The sequence below is a fragment of the Halichoerus grypus genome, chromosome 4 (assembly GCF_964656455.1).
Source record: "Halichoerus grypus chromosome 4, mHalGry1.hap1.1, whole genome shotgun sequence".
Taxonomy (NCBI): domain Eukaryota; kingdom Metazoa; phylum Chordata; class Mammalia; order Carnivora; family Phocidae; genus Halichoerus; species Halichoerus grypus.
The window spans coordinates 4,407,397-4,423,856 of record NC_135715.1 but is presented as its reverse complement, the minus strand read 5'-3'; the positions used below and the strand labels follow the sequence as shown (position 1 = coordinate 4,423,856).

At 40.7% G+C, this 16,460-nt stretch overlaps 1 protein-coding gene across 12 annotated transcripts in view; it reads right to left on the bottom strand.

Moving 5' to 3' along the window:
• Positions 1 to 16,459, bottom strand: part of LIG4 (DNA ligase 4) — an 82,326-nt gene extending 65,867 nt beyond the window's left edge. For 5 of the 12 annotated variants that reach the window (XR_013446847.1, XR_004915830.2, XR_004915817.2 and 2 more), the window contains exons 1-2: positions 16,327 to 16,459; positions 13,863 to 14,122 (exon numbers count right to left, since the gene is read on the bottom strand). Coding sequence is in view for 5 of the 12 variants with exons in the window: in XM_078070095.1 (XP_077926221.1) it covers positions 7,355 to 10,090 (2,736 nt within the window). In the remaining 7 variants the exon portion in view is untranslated. The other 7 variants (XM_078070095.1, XM_036087322.2, XM_036087320.2 and 4 more) reach the window with 7 other exon arrangements.
• Position 16,460: the final 1 nt, after the last annotated feature.

The window sequence follows — 16,460 nt, the reverse complement described above, 5'->3', positions numbered from 1 at the left end:
GGAGACAGAGAGGCTAGGGAGCGTCTGCTAGTAAGACTGACTTACACAATATCATGTAATCATGCGTGCCATTTATCATCTTTGTCATTTTCTCCTGATAAGAAGTAAGTCACAGGGCCTGCCCACAATCAAGGGGAGAAGATTGTACAAGGATGTGAATACGATTATGCAGGGATCATGGGGATCACCTTACACTGACCACGAAAGTCCATCCTCTGACCCTCAATGATTCTGTCTCTCTCCCATGTGCAAAATACATTTGCCAAATGAAAGTACTGTAGCTATTTCTAAGCTTTTTAATCTATGTAGCTAAAAATATACTAATAAATTGCTAGAATCAGGGTGCCTAGTTGGCTCAGTCAGTTAAGCATACAACTCTTGATTTTGGCTCAGGTCATGATCTCAGGGTCATGAGATCAAGTCCGGCATTGGCCTCCACGCTAGGCATGGAGCGTGTTTGAGATTCTTTCTCTCCTTCCCCTGCCTCCCCTCCCCCACCACTCTCTTGCTCTCTAAAAGAAATTGCTAGAATCTCACTTAAAGAAGGAATTTAAATTACTTTTTAATCTACTTCAAAATGTTACATTTGCGATCATGCCTGTGAAAGAAAAGATGCAAGAATGACAAAACTAGTTAATCTACAGATATATCAAAAATCCTACTGGGGCACCTGGTGGCTCAGTCAGTTAAGCATCTGCCTTTGGCTCAGGTCATGATCCCAGAGTCCTGGGATTGAGCCCTGCGTCAGGCTTTCTGCTCAGTAGGGAGCCTGCTTCTCCCTCTCCCTCTGCCCCTGCTCATGTGCTCTCTCTCTCTTACTCACTCTGTCTCTCAAATAAAAAAATAAAATCTTTTTTTTAAAAAGAAAGAAAATCTGGGGCGCCTGGGTGGCTCAGTCATTAAGCGTCTGCCTTCAGCTCAGGTCATGGTCCCAGGGTCCTGGGATCGAGCCCCGTATCGGGCTCCCTGCTTGGCGGGAAGCCTGCTTCTCTCTCTCCCACTTACCCTGCTGTGTTCTCTCTCTGGCTGTCTCTCTCTGTTAAATAAATAAATAAAATCTTTAAAAAAAAAAAAAAGAAAGAAAATCCTACTGATAAGTTTGTAATTATCATCATGAAGTCTATATTTTTTCTAGCAAAAAGAATCCATTTAAAAAAATACTTTAACATGTTATCCCATTTTTAATATGTTGTGCCACAGTTTCATAAAAGTTTGACTTGTCCTTTGACATTATTTATATCACTATTATTTAAAAATTATTATTTAATTCCAAGAAGAAAGGAAGAGATGGGATAAAATTACCATGACACGTAAAACCAGTAAGGTCTACTAGCAGAGTAAAAATTATAGGGGTAACTGCATTTCATGGCAGAAATAATAGGATGCCTTGCTTTGGTTTGACCCAGGTCCATCTTGATGTATCTGGAATTAAAATTCTATTTAAAAAACATACACAAATTTTTAGGTTAGCATCATCAGGCTCTGAAAATCAGTAGGTATACAGGTCTAGACAGATATTTCACACATTTCTAAAGAATCTTCTTTGCATGACTTTTAACAGTATTTGTAGTTACTAGTGAATTCTAAAAAATATACATAAGAAATGAAAGCCTCCAGGATGCGAGCCATCTGTCCTTACATGACATTCATACATCTTTTTATGTCATTTTGCCCGAATCAAAATTTTTAATATTGTTGGCATTTGGGTAATAGTCTAAAGAAATACAAGCAAGCATATGTCTTTTATAAATATGTGAAAATAGTCTTTAATTAACACTACTGAGGTCTTCAGCCAATGTGATCTTTATATATATATATATATATATATATAATATAATTCTAAAAGTATAAGAGGGTAATGTTAAGAATTAATAATGCCTTAATAGAATACATATTTGGCTATTTTTCATTAATTATCTAAACAATAGGTTCCAAATAAAGAGATATCCCCAACACATTTAGGATCATTAATTTAACCTAGAAAGTTAAATTTTAAGAATTTAAAGTTATATAACATATTTTAAACCATATTTCATGTTTCATGGTGTCTATTATTTTTATGTTGCTTTTTAATCCCCAAATTTGTTATAATGCTTGAGACATAGTATGTATTGAAGACCATTCATTGAATTAAATTTTACATAGAATCAGGTCATTATCCTACTGTCACTACAACTTCCCATAGACATAAAAAGGCTTTTAATAAATTCAACCAGTACATGATAACCCTAATTGAAAGGTTACAAACACGTAACAATTTTAGGGCCGTGAGAGACCTAAGAACACTCTGTCCTTTACACCACTCAACAAATGCCAACACGGAACTCCAATGAGGTTAGGCGATAGGTTTGGGGAACATACATCATTTTCTTGAGATCACACCTGACATATACCCTGAATAATAGTTAAATGACTGTTTAATGTCATCACTATAGATCAAGGGAAAAAATCAGTTTTGACCAAACACTGATTTGGCTATTTGGATTTTCCCTGGTATGTATCTGCCAGAGAAAAAGCAGAGATGAAGAGTAGTGGGAAACTGCATTTGTTTAGAGACCATCATGGCTCAGGTACTATATCAGGTCTTTTAAAATACATTTAGTCTTTACAACAATGTATGTGAAGAGAGCGTGGTCAGCAATAGAAGCTCAAGAATACTGAGCTGCAGGCCCTCAGATAGGAAGACAAATTTGCATTTAAATAAAACTTTCTTATTCTACAAAATCACTGCTGTGGTCTGAATGTTTGTGTGCCCCCTCCCCCAAATCCATATGTTGAAATCCTAACCCCGAAAGGTGATGCTATTCGGAGGTAGTCATTTTGGAAGGAGTTTAAGTCATGAGGGGGGAGCCTCCATGAGTGAGATTACTGCCCTCCGCCAGGTAAGATGCAACAAGAAGTCTGCAATCTGGAAGACGCCCCTCACCCAACCATGCTGGCACCTTCATCTCAGACTTCCAGCCTCCAGAACTGTGAGAAATAAATGTTTGTTGTTTAAGCCCCTTGGTTGATGGTATTTTTGTTACATGAACTTGAACTAAGATGGGGGAATCAAGAAATAAGCCTTAGAGGGGAGCCTGAAATATCTTGCTTAAAATTCTTCAATGCATTTTTCTTGAGCACCAGATGCAACTCGTACTCTGCAGTGTGGCATTCAAAATCTTTCAAGGGGCTCCTGGCTGGCTCAGTCGGTTAAGCGTCTGCCTTCAGCTCAGGTCATGGTCCCAGGGTCCTGGGATATAGTCTCGAATCGGGCTTCCTCCTCAGCCAGGCGTGTGCTTCTGCCTCTCCCTCTGCCGCTCTCCCCTGCTCACGCGCTCACGCGCTCTCGCGCTCTCTCAAATAAATGAAGTAAAAAAAACCTTAAAAATAAAATCTTTCAAAATCTATCCTAAGGTACCTATATCTTACCCTCCCACCTAAATCTGAGTATTTTGCAAACATTCTCCCCTGAATTTTTGTTCTCCCCATGCCTGTATTTATTATCTTCCCTCTGCCAGGAAAAACCCTCCATACCACTATGTCTGAGGGAATTCAACTTACGGTTCCAGAATCCACTCACTTATTAACCCCCATTGGTGTAATTAACCTCCTCTGGAAAGGCCCAGGTAAGAGCAGGTGATAAAAGCTGGAGGGGCCTTTCTGTATGTTGGGTGCTATAAGTCTGTCCTCAAACATTCTGGGTGAGATAGATACTGTTTCCATTTGAAAGTTTAGAAACGAAGGTTCAAAGAGGTTGTGATTTGCTCAAATAACAGATAATTGGTGGCAGAAGTGGAACCGAGCCCAGGATAACTAGATTCTAAAAGCTTGTATTCTTTTCACTACAGCTTTCCAGGGAATCCATCTTTCCTTTAACTAGGAAAGCACTTATCTTTTGTATTCCAATTATCCTTATCTTTCGGTACTCTGTGAGTTCCTTGAAGGCGGAGGCTTTTTCTTTTTTTTTTTTTTTTTTTGCTCATGTGACTGTCAAAGAGAATAAGAACTTAATATACATTGGTTGAAACTGAATGGAGATGGTTTATAAAATAGCTCTAGTGCTCCGGGAATTCCATATTAGATGTTTTAAAGCTATGCTCAACCTATTTCCCCCAAAGTGAGAATTCCAAGGTTCCCCATCAGCCCTGTCCACTCCAATGTCAGGCAAAGCGCATGACTATGAAGCAGCTAGGGTAGCCACCTGACTTTCAAAGAAGGTGCCATCAGCCTAAAGATATGAACTCGTTCAGGATGGTGAGAAGTCATCATGGTGCAGAAAAAGGCGGAGTTCTTGAACGGTAAATATCTTGTCCTGCTTTCTGGCAAGAACCCATGGCCTTGGTGAAGAGCAAAGTAGGATTTTCCATCTGATTCAGAGGAGTTATTCCATTAATATTTATTGAGTGACCGATTACAACAGTGAACAAAACACACCAAGTCTTCATTCGTGGAATTTGTATTCTAGTGGTAAGAAACAAAGATACAGTGCCTTGGGGAAAATAAAGCAGAGTGAAGGGATAGTGAGTGTTGGGGATGTGAGTGGGGCAAACTGTGAGAGACCTGGATGAAGTGAAAAGGAAAAGCACATAGACCAGTGAGACTCCAGTATGGTGAGCAAGGGGGTCCCTGGTAGGAAATCAAGTCAGAGAGCTAACGGAAGATAGCTTGTCATGGCCAGGTCCAACAGGCCATTTAGAAGACTTTGGAAGTTGTGAGTGATGGTGATTCAGTAGTTTTGGCTAGTGGAGGAAAATGAATTGACTGCATCTTTAAAAGTACAAATGGCGTCCTGGAGAGCAGTGATGACAGTGCAGAAAGGAAGGTGATCGTAGTCCAGTGAGTAACAGGGCAGGCTGTGGTTACTGGGGAGCCTGCTGAGGGGTCATATTCTGGACTATTTGGAAAGTCTAGCCAACAAGATTCTCTGTGTATTGGAAATACGAGAACAGAGGGGGCCGAGGAGGGCTCCATGGTTTTCAGCTTGAGCAGCGGGGTGGACAGATGCACCATGTAGTGAGGAGGGGAACACTGGGAAAGAGTGTAAGTGTATTCAAGAAATCCAGAGTTCTCTATGGAATACTTGGTAAATTAAGTTAGGTAATCTAAGTGACTGCAAAATAACCCAGAGGTCTGTAAATATGAAAAAGATGGATCATTGACAATTGCTCACACTGTGCACATGCAGGTTCATTATACTATGCTCTTTTGCATTTTAAATTTTTGCTATGATAAATATAGTTAGACATATTAAGTATGAGAGGCTCATTAGACTTCATGTGGAGATGTTATGTGGATAGATACATGAACCCGAGCTCAGCAAAGAACTCAGGGCTAAAAACATGTGGGAGGGATCAGCATATTTAAAGCCAAGGAGTGAATAAAGATAGAGAATAGGTCCAGTACTAAGAAATTGAACTCTCCAACATTTAGAGATGAGAAGAATCTAGAAAGGCATTTTTGCATATCAAATTTACATAAATGCATATCAATTTACTAAAAAATACATAACTTTGAATCAGCAATTCCATCCTAAGAACGTATAGAGAACAAACAGGACTAGAATACACAGACCATGATACAGATTTATCATAATGCTCACTAGGAAAACAAAAAGGTGGGGCAGAGGGACGGTGGCGAGGTCAAATAATCTGTAAATCGAACAATAATGGCCTAGCTGAACACATTACACTACATTCAATAGTGTACAACAATTTAAAGTGATGTAGGTCTACTTTAGTGACCTGTAATTCTCCCATTGAGAAAAGCTGATCAAATAAAGCATTACAGTTTTATACTTATCTGTTACACTGTAAATAATGTATTTTGCACTTTCCTTACTACCAATAACCTAAAATAGTGAATGTTACTATCTTTGGTGGTAAAATTATGTACTTTTCTCCCCTATTACCCTTACTGGTATCTGTTTTGTAGTTTTTCTCAATAGGTATTATAAAAATATATAAGTTTAAAATTTTTTTAAAGATTTTATTTATTTATTTGAGAGAGAGTGTGAGAGAGAGCACAAGCAAGGAGAGGAGCAGAGGGAGAGGGAGAAGCAGACTCCCTGCGGAGCAGGGAGCCTATGCAGGGCTCAATCCCAGGACCCTCGGATCATGACCTGAGCCGAAGGCAGACGCTTCACTGACTGAGCCACCCAGATGCCCCACAAGTTTAAATTTTTAATAAAGTTCATTCAGCAATACGAAATACAAAGGACCTCAAATAGGAAACTGATTTGAATCAGTCAAAAATTATATTGATACCAATAATATCTGACTGAAATAACTATTATTGTTTTAAAATAAATACATCATAAATTTTAATAGTATATTAAATATTTTATTTAAATTAAGAAATATAATATTTGTTGCACTGTTTCGATAAAATTTCAAATTACTTACAAATAATAATAATAATAATTCCTTGGGTACCACATTTCAAGTATTGCAAAGGTGTCATGAAAACATATTTTTCAAAATGAAAGACTATTCTAAAATTTGGTATATAAATCCAGACATAATACATATTATACATACTGAGTTTAAATAATCTAAAGATAAAAATCATTTTAAATAGAGCAATTTACCTCTCTGTAACGGAAGTTACAACGCATGCCATCTTGACATGTACTCAATGGATTACATCTAGGAAAATCACTCTTTGTGAATACGATTTATTCTGGAGTACAGTTCACATAAAAACACTCTCTTCAAAACACGCTCTGTTTTAGAAAAAAAATAAATGTGGGCCAAGTACTTTTAAAACTGCAAGTTTCTTTTAATTAAATTCATCTAATTTTAAGTTATTTCTCCTAATTTACCTAATGACATCATTAACAAGGTTTTATTCATGAGCTTGCCCTTAACCTTAAAAAATAAACTTGTTTACATTTCACACTTAAAAGAATTTCAGCCTTCAATTTAAAAGACATATTTTTTACAAGTCCAATTGTAACAATTCTGCTTCTTTCTTGCAATGCTTTTACTAGATAAAAACTATTAAAATTTTGACCTCAGAAAATCCACTTAGATCAATGCTTTTAATGACTCTAAAAGCTTCTGAATGTATTTTATTAATACTTGAGTCAAAATTCTCGATTTCTATAGGGATATTATATAAATGTCCCTTCTTGAAACTATTTATTTCATCTTGGTTTTAAAAGTCATTAAATACTACACCTCTAAAAGAATTTTTTCTTTCTTGGCCTTGGTCCATTCAGTGTTTTATCTATCTCAAAAGTTAAAATTATTGTTTTTCTATATCTAATAATACTGTTTAAGCATAAATTTTAAGGGATAAAAATAAAATGTCGTTTAATATTTTATCATGACCACCTGTTACAATGAGGCTTTCCTCACTAGAAAAGCTAGCTTTAAACCAAATATAGATTTTCCTCCTGCAACTCACACTTGTCTATTGAATCAGTTACCCAATCTTGTCGCAGGATTTTAAACTTTCTCTTAAGAGTTCTGCGAAAAGCTTTTAAATCTGCAACACGACTCTGATCCTCCCCAATGATTACATGAGACACTCCCTGAGCTAAACGAGAAACTACTTTGGCTCCATGAAATCGAAGCTCCAGAGCTGTAACAGCTAATCTCGTTCCCTCGATTTGGGTACTCAAGTCATTAATAACAGCATACAAATCCAAATAAATACTGTGGTGTCGAAACATACTGAGAGGGGAACGGTCCCAGGAATACCGATACTCTAAATTAGCAATCACAGAAGCCATTTCTCCAGGAGTTTGTGCGCTGGAATTTTTAATTCCTGAGAACACTTCCTTCAGTTGGTTCAGATCTGTATCAACAAAATAACTGTCACCGTAACGGTCATATTCACGGGCAAAGTGTTCCTTTGTTGACGGGCACATGTGAATCATAAAGTGAGGCTGCCACGGCACGCAGCTTTTGGTCTTAAAACACTCCAACAGCCACTCGGGCTTGACAACATCATGTTTATTCGAAGAAATTATGTTTTTCACTCTGATGTTCTCGGACCCTGCAATCACGCAGTATGTGTCTGGGCCTGGATTTTGTACTATATAACCACCAAATTCTGCAATTCTGTTCTCCAGATCAGGCTTCGGATGGCTGTCCGTTCCGCTCATGACACAAAACTCCACATCTTCAAATACATTAGAAACTTTGTTTACATTAGAAAGGTTGGGTGCTTTTAAGTGCTCGATAATTCCAATAACTTTCTTCACCTTCGGGGCAGCTTTCCTCTTCTTTTCCTGTGGTTCATCATCGCCACCTATGTAAAGGTGTTTGGACGCAAGCTTTCCCGATGCTTTCCCACGAAGCTGTTCTAAGTCATCCAGGGTGGTGCATTCGTGCCACTCTTTGTCTTCTCTTATCTTCTCGATTCGTGGAAAACGCAATGTGCAGCCAGCTTTGTACATATCGCTGGAGACGATCTCTGTGGCCTTAACTTGAACAATGACAGAATGACAAGGCTCGATGTACACCTCAGGCTTCTCTGTTCCACACAAAATGCTGCTTGGTGGAGCTTTTTTATGAAAAGGCTTCCAATGTTGGGCCAATTTCAAACCCAGATCGTACAGCTCTTTCATGGTATAACCCGAACCAACACGACACAGAGTATGAAACACTGACGGTTTTTCACCAGGAGGAGGCTTCTCTGCTATAGCACACAAAAAATGAGACATCATCCCACCTCGGGAACCTTTACCCCAGTAGCCCCCAACAATTAAGATGTCCAGCTCATCCATCAGCCCGTCCACGTACTCTGGTTTAATTTTCAACCATCCTTCGCCTCTTTTGTCTGGCTTGTAAATAGACAGAGGCTGTTTTATCATGATTCCCTCTTCCCTTTTATCTATGGCTTCATTCAAAGCATCGATCACTTCTTTCTGAGTATGAGCTTGTGTTTTTTGCACTATTTCTATTCTACCTGGTACTGGTGTAAAAACACTAGTAAGAATTTCATACCTCTTTTTCAGGGTTTCACGCCCTAGCTTTTTATTATTAACCATCAGTACATCAAACACACAATAACAAGTCTGCAGATCAGAATCCTCCACCATTCTTTTGATATCAAACTTATTGCCCTTTTGCATAAAAGTCTGTGTGTTAGGGTTGAAGGCCATCATCTCTCCATCCAGGATACAGATTTCTACGTCTGTTTTGAATGCGCTGTGAATGAACGGCGTGAGGGAACCTTCCCGGGGAGAATCGCCGAACTGATCGGTATAGTTAAAACCATTTCGGGAGAAGTACTGATACGCATCCCCCTGTTTGTGCATCTGCATCCGCTCACCGTCCAGCTTGGTTTCAATGTAGAAACTCTGGTGTTTCATGTCCCTCTCGATGCGCTCAATATCTGCTATAGCCGCCAGCATTGGTTTAAAGGCAGAGAATAAAGTGATGGAAATATCACTGAGTCCTATGGAAGGATCATGCAGTTGCCTACAGACTTTTTCCAGATCTGTGGTGACATTATGCAATTCGACAGCATCATTATGGAAAACAGAAAATACAGACTGCTCACTGAAACCAAGTTTTAAGTCCTTTACAATCATCCGTATAAGCCACTTTTGTTCCAGCGCTGAACTCTGACTTATTAGCTGAAGAAGACTCTTCTTTATTAGGTCCTTTCTTCTGGCAGAATTATTGCTGGCAATTGAGTCTAAAATGTCATTTACCTGCTGTATGGTTAAACTTCCTTTCTGCAAGCATCTTGGTTTCAACACAAAATATGCAATTGTTGCAAAGTCTCCAGCATCTCCATGAGGCCTGGTGGGCGTTCTATAATTTAAAAGTTTAAGGGCGTCTTTTCCCTCTTTAGGTAAATTAAGCAATTCGATATAAAGTTTAGCAAGCATAGTTTCTTTGATTCCGTAGGCCATTCTCTCTCTTTCTAGCTGAGGAAGAATAAGTCTCATTGCTGGATAAAAGGAGTCCCTGACATCTTTTTGGTTCTTATGAAGGGCATCGTGAAATCTTCTCCAAGAATCTAAAAATTCCCTGAAGTGTCTGATTTTTTCAGCACGTCCTTTACTTCTCTGTATTCGTTCTAAAGTCGAACACAAGTCTGCAAAAGGAACGTGAGATGCAACAGTTTGTGAAGTCTGTGAGGCAGCCATGGAGGTGGTGATCAATCCTCTGGTTTAACTAATAAGGCAAAAAGAGAATAACTTTCAATAAGAGACAAATTTCAACTAAATAGTTCATGTAAAGCCTTTACAGAGAGTGCCTCATTCGTGATCAATGTTCGCTAAATGAAAATGAAGTAATGCTAGAAATTATGTCTCTTTTCAATCTCTACATTTAAACTTCAATCCTATTTAGTATTTATTATCAAAAGTATCACCAGCCCTTCTTGCTACATTTACAATACTGAAATCGACCACTTTGCCTTTCTCCCTAAATTCTAACTTCAGTTGAATTAGTGATTCCATTCCTTATTTAGCTCGTCGTGAAAAGGAATAACAACAACAGAAAAACAAGGCTCAATTCATTTCATTTCTGGGCTTCTGACTTACATTTCTCCTCCTTTTCTGTCAGAGTACCACGCAGCATCAGAAACAGACGTTTTTAACAAATCATTGAATTGAAACTCGGCTTTGCAGGAAGTTTGAACTCTTACATTGGTAGGATTTCACCAAAAAAAAAAAAAAAGGTAAACAAAGCCCACGTCTGTGTTTACTTTCATTTCACTGCTAGCTATGCCAAATCACTCGTGTTCAAAACCCCACTCAAAATACCCTTCCCCATGAAATCCTTACTTGACCTATCTCTTTTAACTCTATTTTATCATAGTTACTTAATAGCTTCATAAACTTAAGCTCATTAGTACACTTTTTTGTTCATATTCACATGCCACTTGCCTCCCAACAATTTACTGACTACATATGAGCCATGCACCATACTATGGGCAAACACAGTGTGTTTCTGCCTTAAGAGAGCATACATTCTGTAAAGAGAGACGGGATATAATAGGAACTAATTACAAAATGCTGTGTTTTAACAAAAGTAAAATGTCATGAGGCAGAACTTTTCACTGAAGCATCTTCTAAAGTCAGAGAGGAAATAACAGGTACCTTGCTGGGTTAGGGTCTAGACTGTTTCCTAAAGTGGTCACAAGTGTGAAATTTCTTTGAAGTCTTAAATATTCATGCAAATTTTTTAGAGGGGGGAGGGGCAGAGGGAGCGGGAGAGAGAGAGAATCTTAAACAGGCTCCATGCCCAGTGCGGAGCCCGACATGGGGCTCCATCTCACACCCTGAGATCATGACCTGAGCCAAAATCAGGAGTCGGACGCTTAACCAACCAAGCCACCCAGGCGCCCCAGCAAATTCTATTAGAATCTACAAGATATCAGAGCTATTATATGATTTAAACTATGTAACATTAAAATCAACTAACTTTTCCAAAAAAGACTTCAAGTAAAAATGTGCGTTCCAGGAATATAAACCGTGTCCCATCTTGCGGTTTCAGACACCTCCTGGCACATCCCTATGTCGCCTAGAGAGCAGGGAGATCCACTGCAGTCTCCGAGACCATGAGATCGCCCACGGCAGCAAACAGGACAGCACACACCAAGAGCACAAGGCTGCACCGCCTGATAGCTGGCACAAGAAATCCAACGGCTGCTCATGGTACCACGGTTTCCACACTGCGGTCTCTGGAGGCCAGGAGCGCCTGGCATGTAGGAGGTTTGTTTGTGGAATGAATTACTGAGCACCTAGAGTTAAGTTCCTGGAGAAGCACACTAGGAAAGGCCAGGGGCTGGTCATACACCACCCCACTCCCCGCCACAGTGAGCCTCGTGGGATTCAGTGTGGTCAGAAACATTTAGCAGCTATGACTGCACTGGGAAAGTTTCACAGCAGCCACTTGGTGGCCTTTCGGGAAAAAGGCCGCACTTCTCAGTCTAATGCCTGACAAAGGAAACTCAACTTCCAGGGAGTCAGTTAGACCAAGAGACAAACCCATGAGAGACCACTTTCCTGAGACTTTTCCCTTTGAATACAGTAACTGCTTCCTCTGCCTCATTTGCATAACCGACTGAACCACCTGCTTATATATGTTTACTGTCTACCTCTCCAGACATGCTCTCTCTCAAGTCAGTACATTATGGTATATAATGTTATGTTTACAAATCACATACAGTATGTACATAAAACAAAGAATGTTAAGAAATACTTCTTGGAATGTTCAAGATGGGTGTACAGTTTCTGATCTATCTGAATGTTCCACTTGGTCTCAGTTTCCCTCAACAAGTTCCAGGCAAAGACTCAAATTACTTTATAACAACACTGAAATCTAGGTTACACATGTATGCCAAAACTGCTATAAATATAACAAGGGTTCCAAAATTGGTATAAAATGAATAGACTTAAAATTTTTACTCATTAAAATTGTACAGGAAAATCGCTTCTCGGCCTTTTGGCTAAAATCAAGTGTCAAACTGTACAAGAAAATAAAAATAAAATTGTATAAAAAAAGTCAAATATTAGGATTTCCTTTAAACATCAAACATAAAAGGATTTCCTTTTAAACATTCTCTAATTTTATTTTCTGGATTCTGAGCTATTTAGCTGATGTTTTTGATTTGTGAAAAAACAAAACAGTTTGTGGTTAGGGTTCAGGCTCTCGAGTCCAGTAAGTGTGAGTTCAACTGTGGACTCAACACTTAATAGCTGTGTGACATGGGGCAACCACATAATTTCTCTAAGAGTCAGTTTCCATAAGTCTAAAATGGGGTTAATAACTGTAGAGGGTAAGATGAGGATGACGTCAGATATTTACACAAGGTGCTTAACACAGTACTTGGCAGTTAGCAAATCCTTGGTTAATTCAGTACCATAATGCTTGTTGATTAAAGTAATATTTAAAATATAAGTATTACAAAATATTAAGGAAATAAGGCAGGGGTACGCTTTACTCTTTGATAAACATAAGCAAAACACTCAAGAGAATGAATACAATTAGCATAGAATAATGACTCATCGTCCATTCAGCTGCTGCCCATATTGTCCTAAAGTGACACAACAAAACGTACTAGCAAGGTGATTATGATGACTCCGTGAGTATGATGATTCAGAGGTATTTTATTGGAGAGAAAGTGACTGGGACAACTTCAGTTTCCTCCCTGCACCCCCTGACGAGACGATGCGCTTCCCGAAGAGACGAAGGGTTTACGGTAGCCTCCCGCCCACAGCACTTGTGACAATCGGGGAGAATCTCAGCAGAAAGGAAGCTGTGGAAGGAAAAGGCCAGAAGGCGGTGGGAGCCGGAACGTAAGAAGAGAAACAAGGCTCCAGGATCTCTGCCGACTCCACCGGAACACGCCTGCACCACCGCCGAGGGCCCACACCACTCCTCCGCCCCCCACCCGCACCCCCACCCCAAGGAAACCCGCCACGGATCCCGGGTGAATCCCCGCCGCGGGGGAGGATCCCGTTACCTCCTTGAGCCCGAGGGTCCCCACCGGCTTGGGGAGGAGGGGTCCCGGAATCAGAACGTCTGTGACCGCGCCATCACAGCCCCAACACACTCTCTGCGAGGCAGACGCGGACGAACCCCAGCCCCCTCGCCCGAGTCCAACCGTGGGGGTCTAGATCAAGAACCCCCAACCGAAGGCCCGCCTTCTAACGCAGCGCCGTCGCCAAGGTGGCCCGGGCCCTGCACCTGTGACGCCGGGAGGGGCGGAGGGGCTGAAAGACTTTTTGTCCCGAAACAAGAAAAGCAACTTTTAAGACCATAAGCATTTGCTGGGCTGAGAAGACGAGGGCCGGCGCCCTCCCGCCCTGGTCACCCTGGCGCGGCCTCCGCCTGCCCGGACTTGCCCTCCGGCTCGCCCCGTGGACTCCGAGGCCCCTCCCCAGCCGCGCCGCCACACAAACGTCCTACCAGAAGCGGAGCCGCAGGTGCTGTCACCAAACCGGAAGCCGCGCCCGAGGAGATGTTCCGCCAGCTGCTCCGGGCGCATACGCAGTCGCCACTGAAGGCCAGGGAGGCCCTGACATCACGAAGATGACGTGCGCAGACGCAGTCGCAGCTCCAGGCCGTGACGTCATATGGACGATGTGCGCAGGCGCAGTGACGCTCGGGATGAGCAGGGGCGCGCCTTGGAAGGCTGAGGACTCCAGGGAGCCCTGGTAACAGTGTGACTACAAACACAACTTCCGTTAGCCTCCCAAAGCAGCAGGTGCTCTTTGCTAGTGGTTGACCCATGAGAGTGGATTTCCTCTCTGAGCAAGAACCGAGAGTACTTTGTGTACTAGCTCCTTACTTGGACCATGAACCTAGTCCTCTCTCTGCTAGGCCTGCTCACTAGCAAGGGACAGCCTCATAGAGTTCTGTTCTCTGTCTGTAAACAGTGGTACCAACACTCATCTCACTGGTGGGTTGTGAAAATGCCCAGGACTGAAAAGGGCATCTTCCCTCCCAAAACATCTGCTGTTTACTTTAAATGGAAAAATAGGCTTTTGCAAAATTGCCTAAGGCTGTCCTTTCCTATTTGTTTCTCACAACGGTACAACTTTGACGTGAGTTCTTATCTCTTAATACAGAAATACATAATTCATAAAAACACATAATATATAATTCTTAATACAGACATAAAGAGTTGCATGCCCAGAAATCAACTATGGACTCTTCTAAGTGTCTGTTCAAGGATTCAAAATAAAATTATTTGGCAAACCTTTATTCAGCACCAATAGAGTAATTGTGCTAGGCATTCAAGATTGAGATGAAAACAAACTTAGTCCTTCTGTTCCAGGAGCTGTTGATTTCTACCAATATTTTGTTATGGTTTGTTTTCTTTCATGGAGAATTGAGAAATTATCCATGACGATGGGGGAAACAGCTTTTATAATTATTTCCTCTTAGCATAAAATACTGTTGCTTTAAGATGTGGTATTTTAAGAAAGTGGTATTTTGCTGCAACAGACTCTGAGAACATTTTAGAGCTGTTAAGTGCCCTTAGGAGCACTTAGTGTACAAAAATTTCATTTTACAAAACTGACACTTATTTAATTCACAGTATTGGTTTGTAGTAGAGCTAGACTTAGGGCTCCTTCTAGCCCAACAACATTCAGTGAATTTCCTTGTATGTCTAATTCACCTAAGTTATCCAAACATTTCTCTGAAATTAGCTATGAAGTTTTAAAGTCACATGATACTCTTGTGATGGTAATTTCTCTACCTACTATTCAAGTTAATTATCAATTTGTTTTGGAGTAACACCCAACAGTGTTGGTAAAGGACCCCCCACAGTTGCCCATCTTATGAAAGGCATTTGTCTGTGCACATTTGCACCTTGTTCAGCATCTACTGAGCTCCTACAATGTCAGAGTTTGTACTTTATATTTTTGATATGAGAAGAACCATGGATTATGAAACCAAACTCCAAATTAATTCAAATCTTCATCTCCAATTTACCATGATATTTTAGCTTTTCTAATGCTTGGTTCAAAGATAATCAGAGGTTTTTCATTAAGTATCTTCTAGAATTGCTGTGATTATTAGTTTATTTATTTAAGTAGTCTACCTTAGTGCCTGGCATTTATTAGGCGACAAACAAGAAGAAGCTATTATCGAGAGCTTATGACCTGGAGCTCTCCATCTGATGGAGGATACATGTTTGTTTGTTTTTAAATATGAAATATTCTTTGTATATGTATAAAATAGGGTACAGAGAATAGGGAATGAATGAGGGAGGGGGACAGACATCTGTAGAAAAACAATTTAGTACAACTTGGTGCCCAGGAGGGTTGATAGTGACGATAATGAGGGGTGCCTGGGTGCCTCAGTTGGTTAAGCCTCCGACTCTTGATTTCAGCTCAGGTCATGACCTCAGGGTGGTGAGATGGAGCCCTGAGTTGGGCTCCATGCTCTGCAGGGAGTCTGCTTGAGATTCTTTCTCTCTCTCTCTCTCTCTCCCTCTGCCCCTCACCCCACTTGTGCTTTCTCTCAAAATAAATAAATAAAATCTTAAAAAAGAAAAAGACAGTGAAGCTAATAAAACACCAGCTTCAAGGGCCCATTTGTGTGGCCACTTCCCAGGACCTGGGCTCTAGGAATGTTCCCCCAGTCTTGTGCTTTTGTAAAATTTTAAAAATAAGACAATTTTGCATTCTTTTTCTCTAAATCTCCCCAGGTTCAGGCCTCTGATAGAGGTAGGAGAGGGCAGGGTTGGGAGAAAACAGAAACAAAATGAGTTATGCACGCCTTCTAAGTACTTAGAGGAACACACTCTAATACCCTCATAATTCTATTAGGCAGACACGCTTTCTTATGTAATTAATACTTATTTGTGTGCACGCTTAGAACTGTGTCCCGAAGGGAAATCTGGTGCGTTACTAACACTCACCCTGGGGACCTCGGATGAGGGGCGGAAGGCCTCCAGGGGCCCCCGGCGCAGAAACCACCGGGTAGCCTACAGCGAGCTCCAGTACGCCGGGGACCAAGCTCCAAGGTATCTTGTCCCTTTGGGCCACCGTCGCG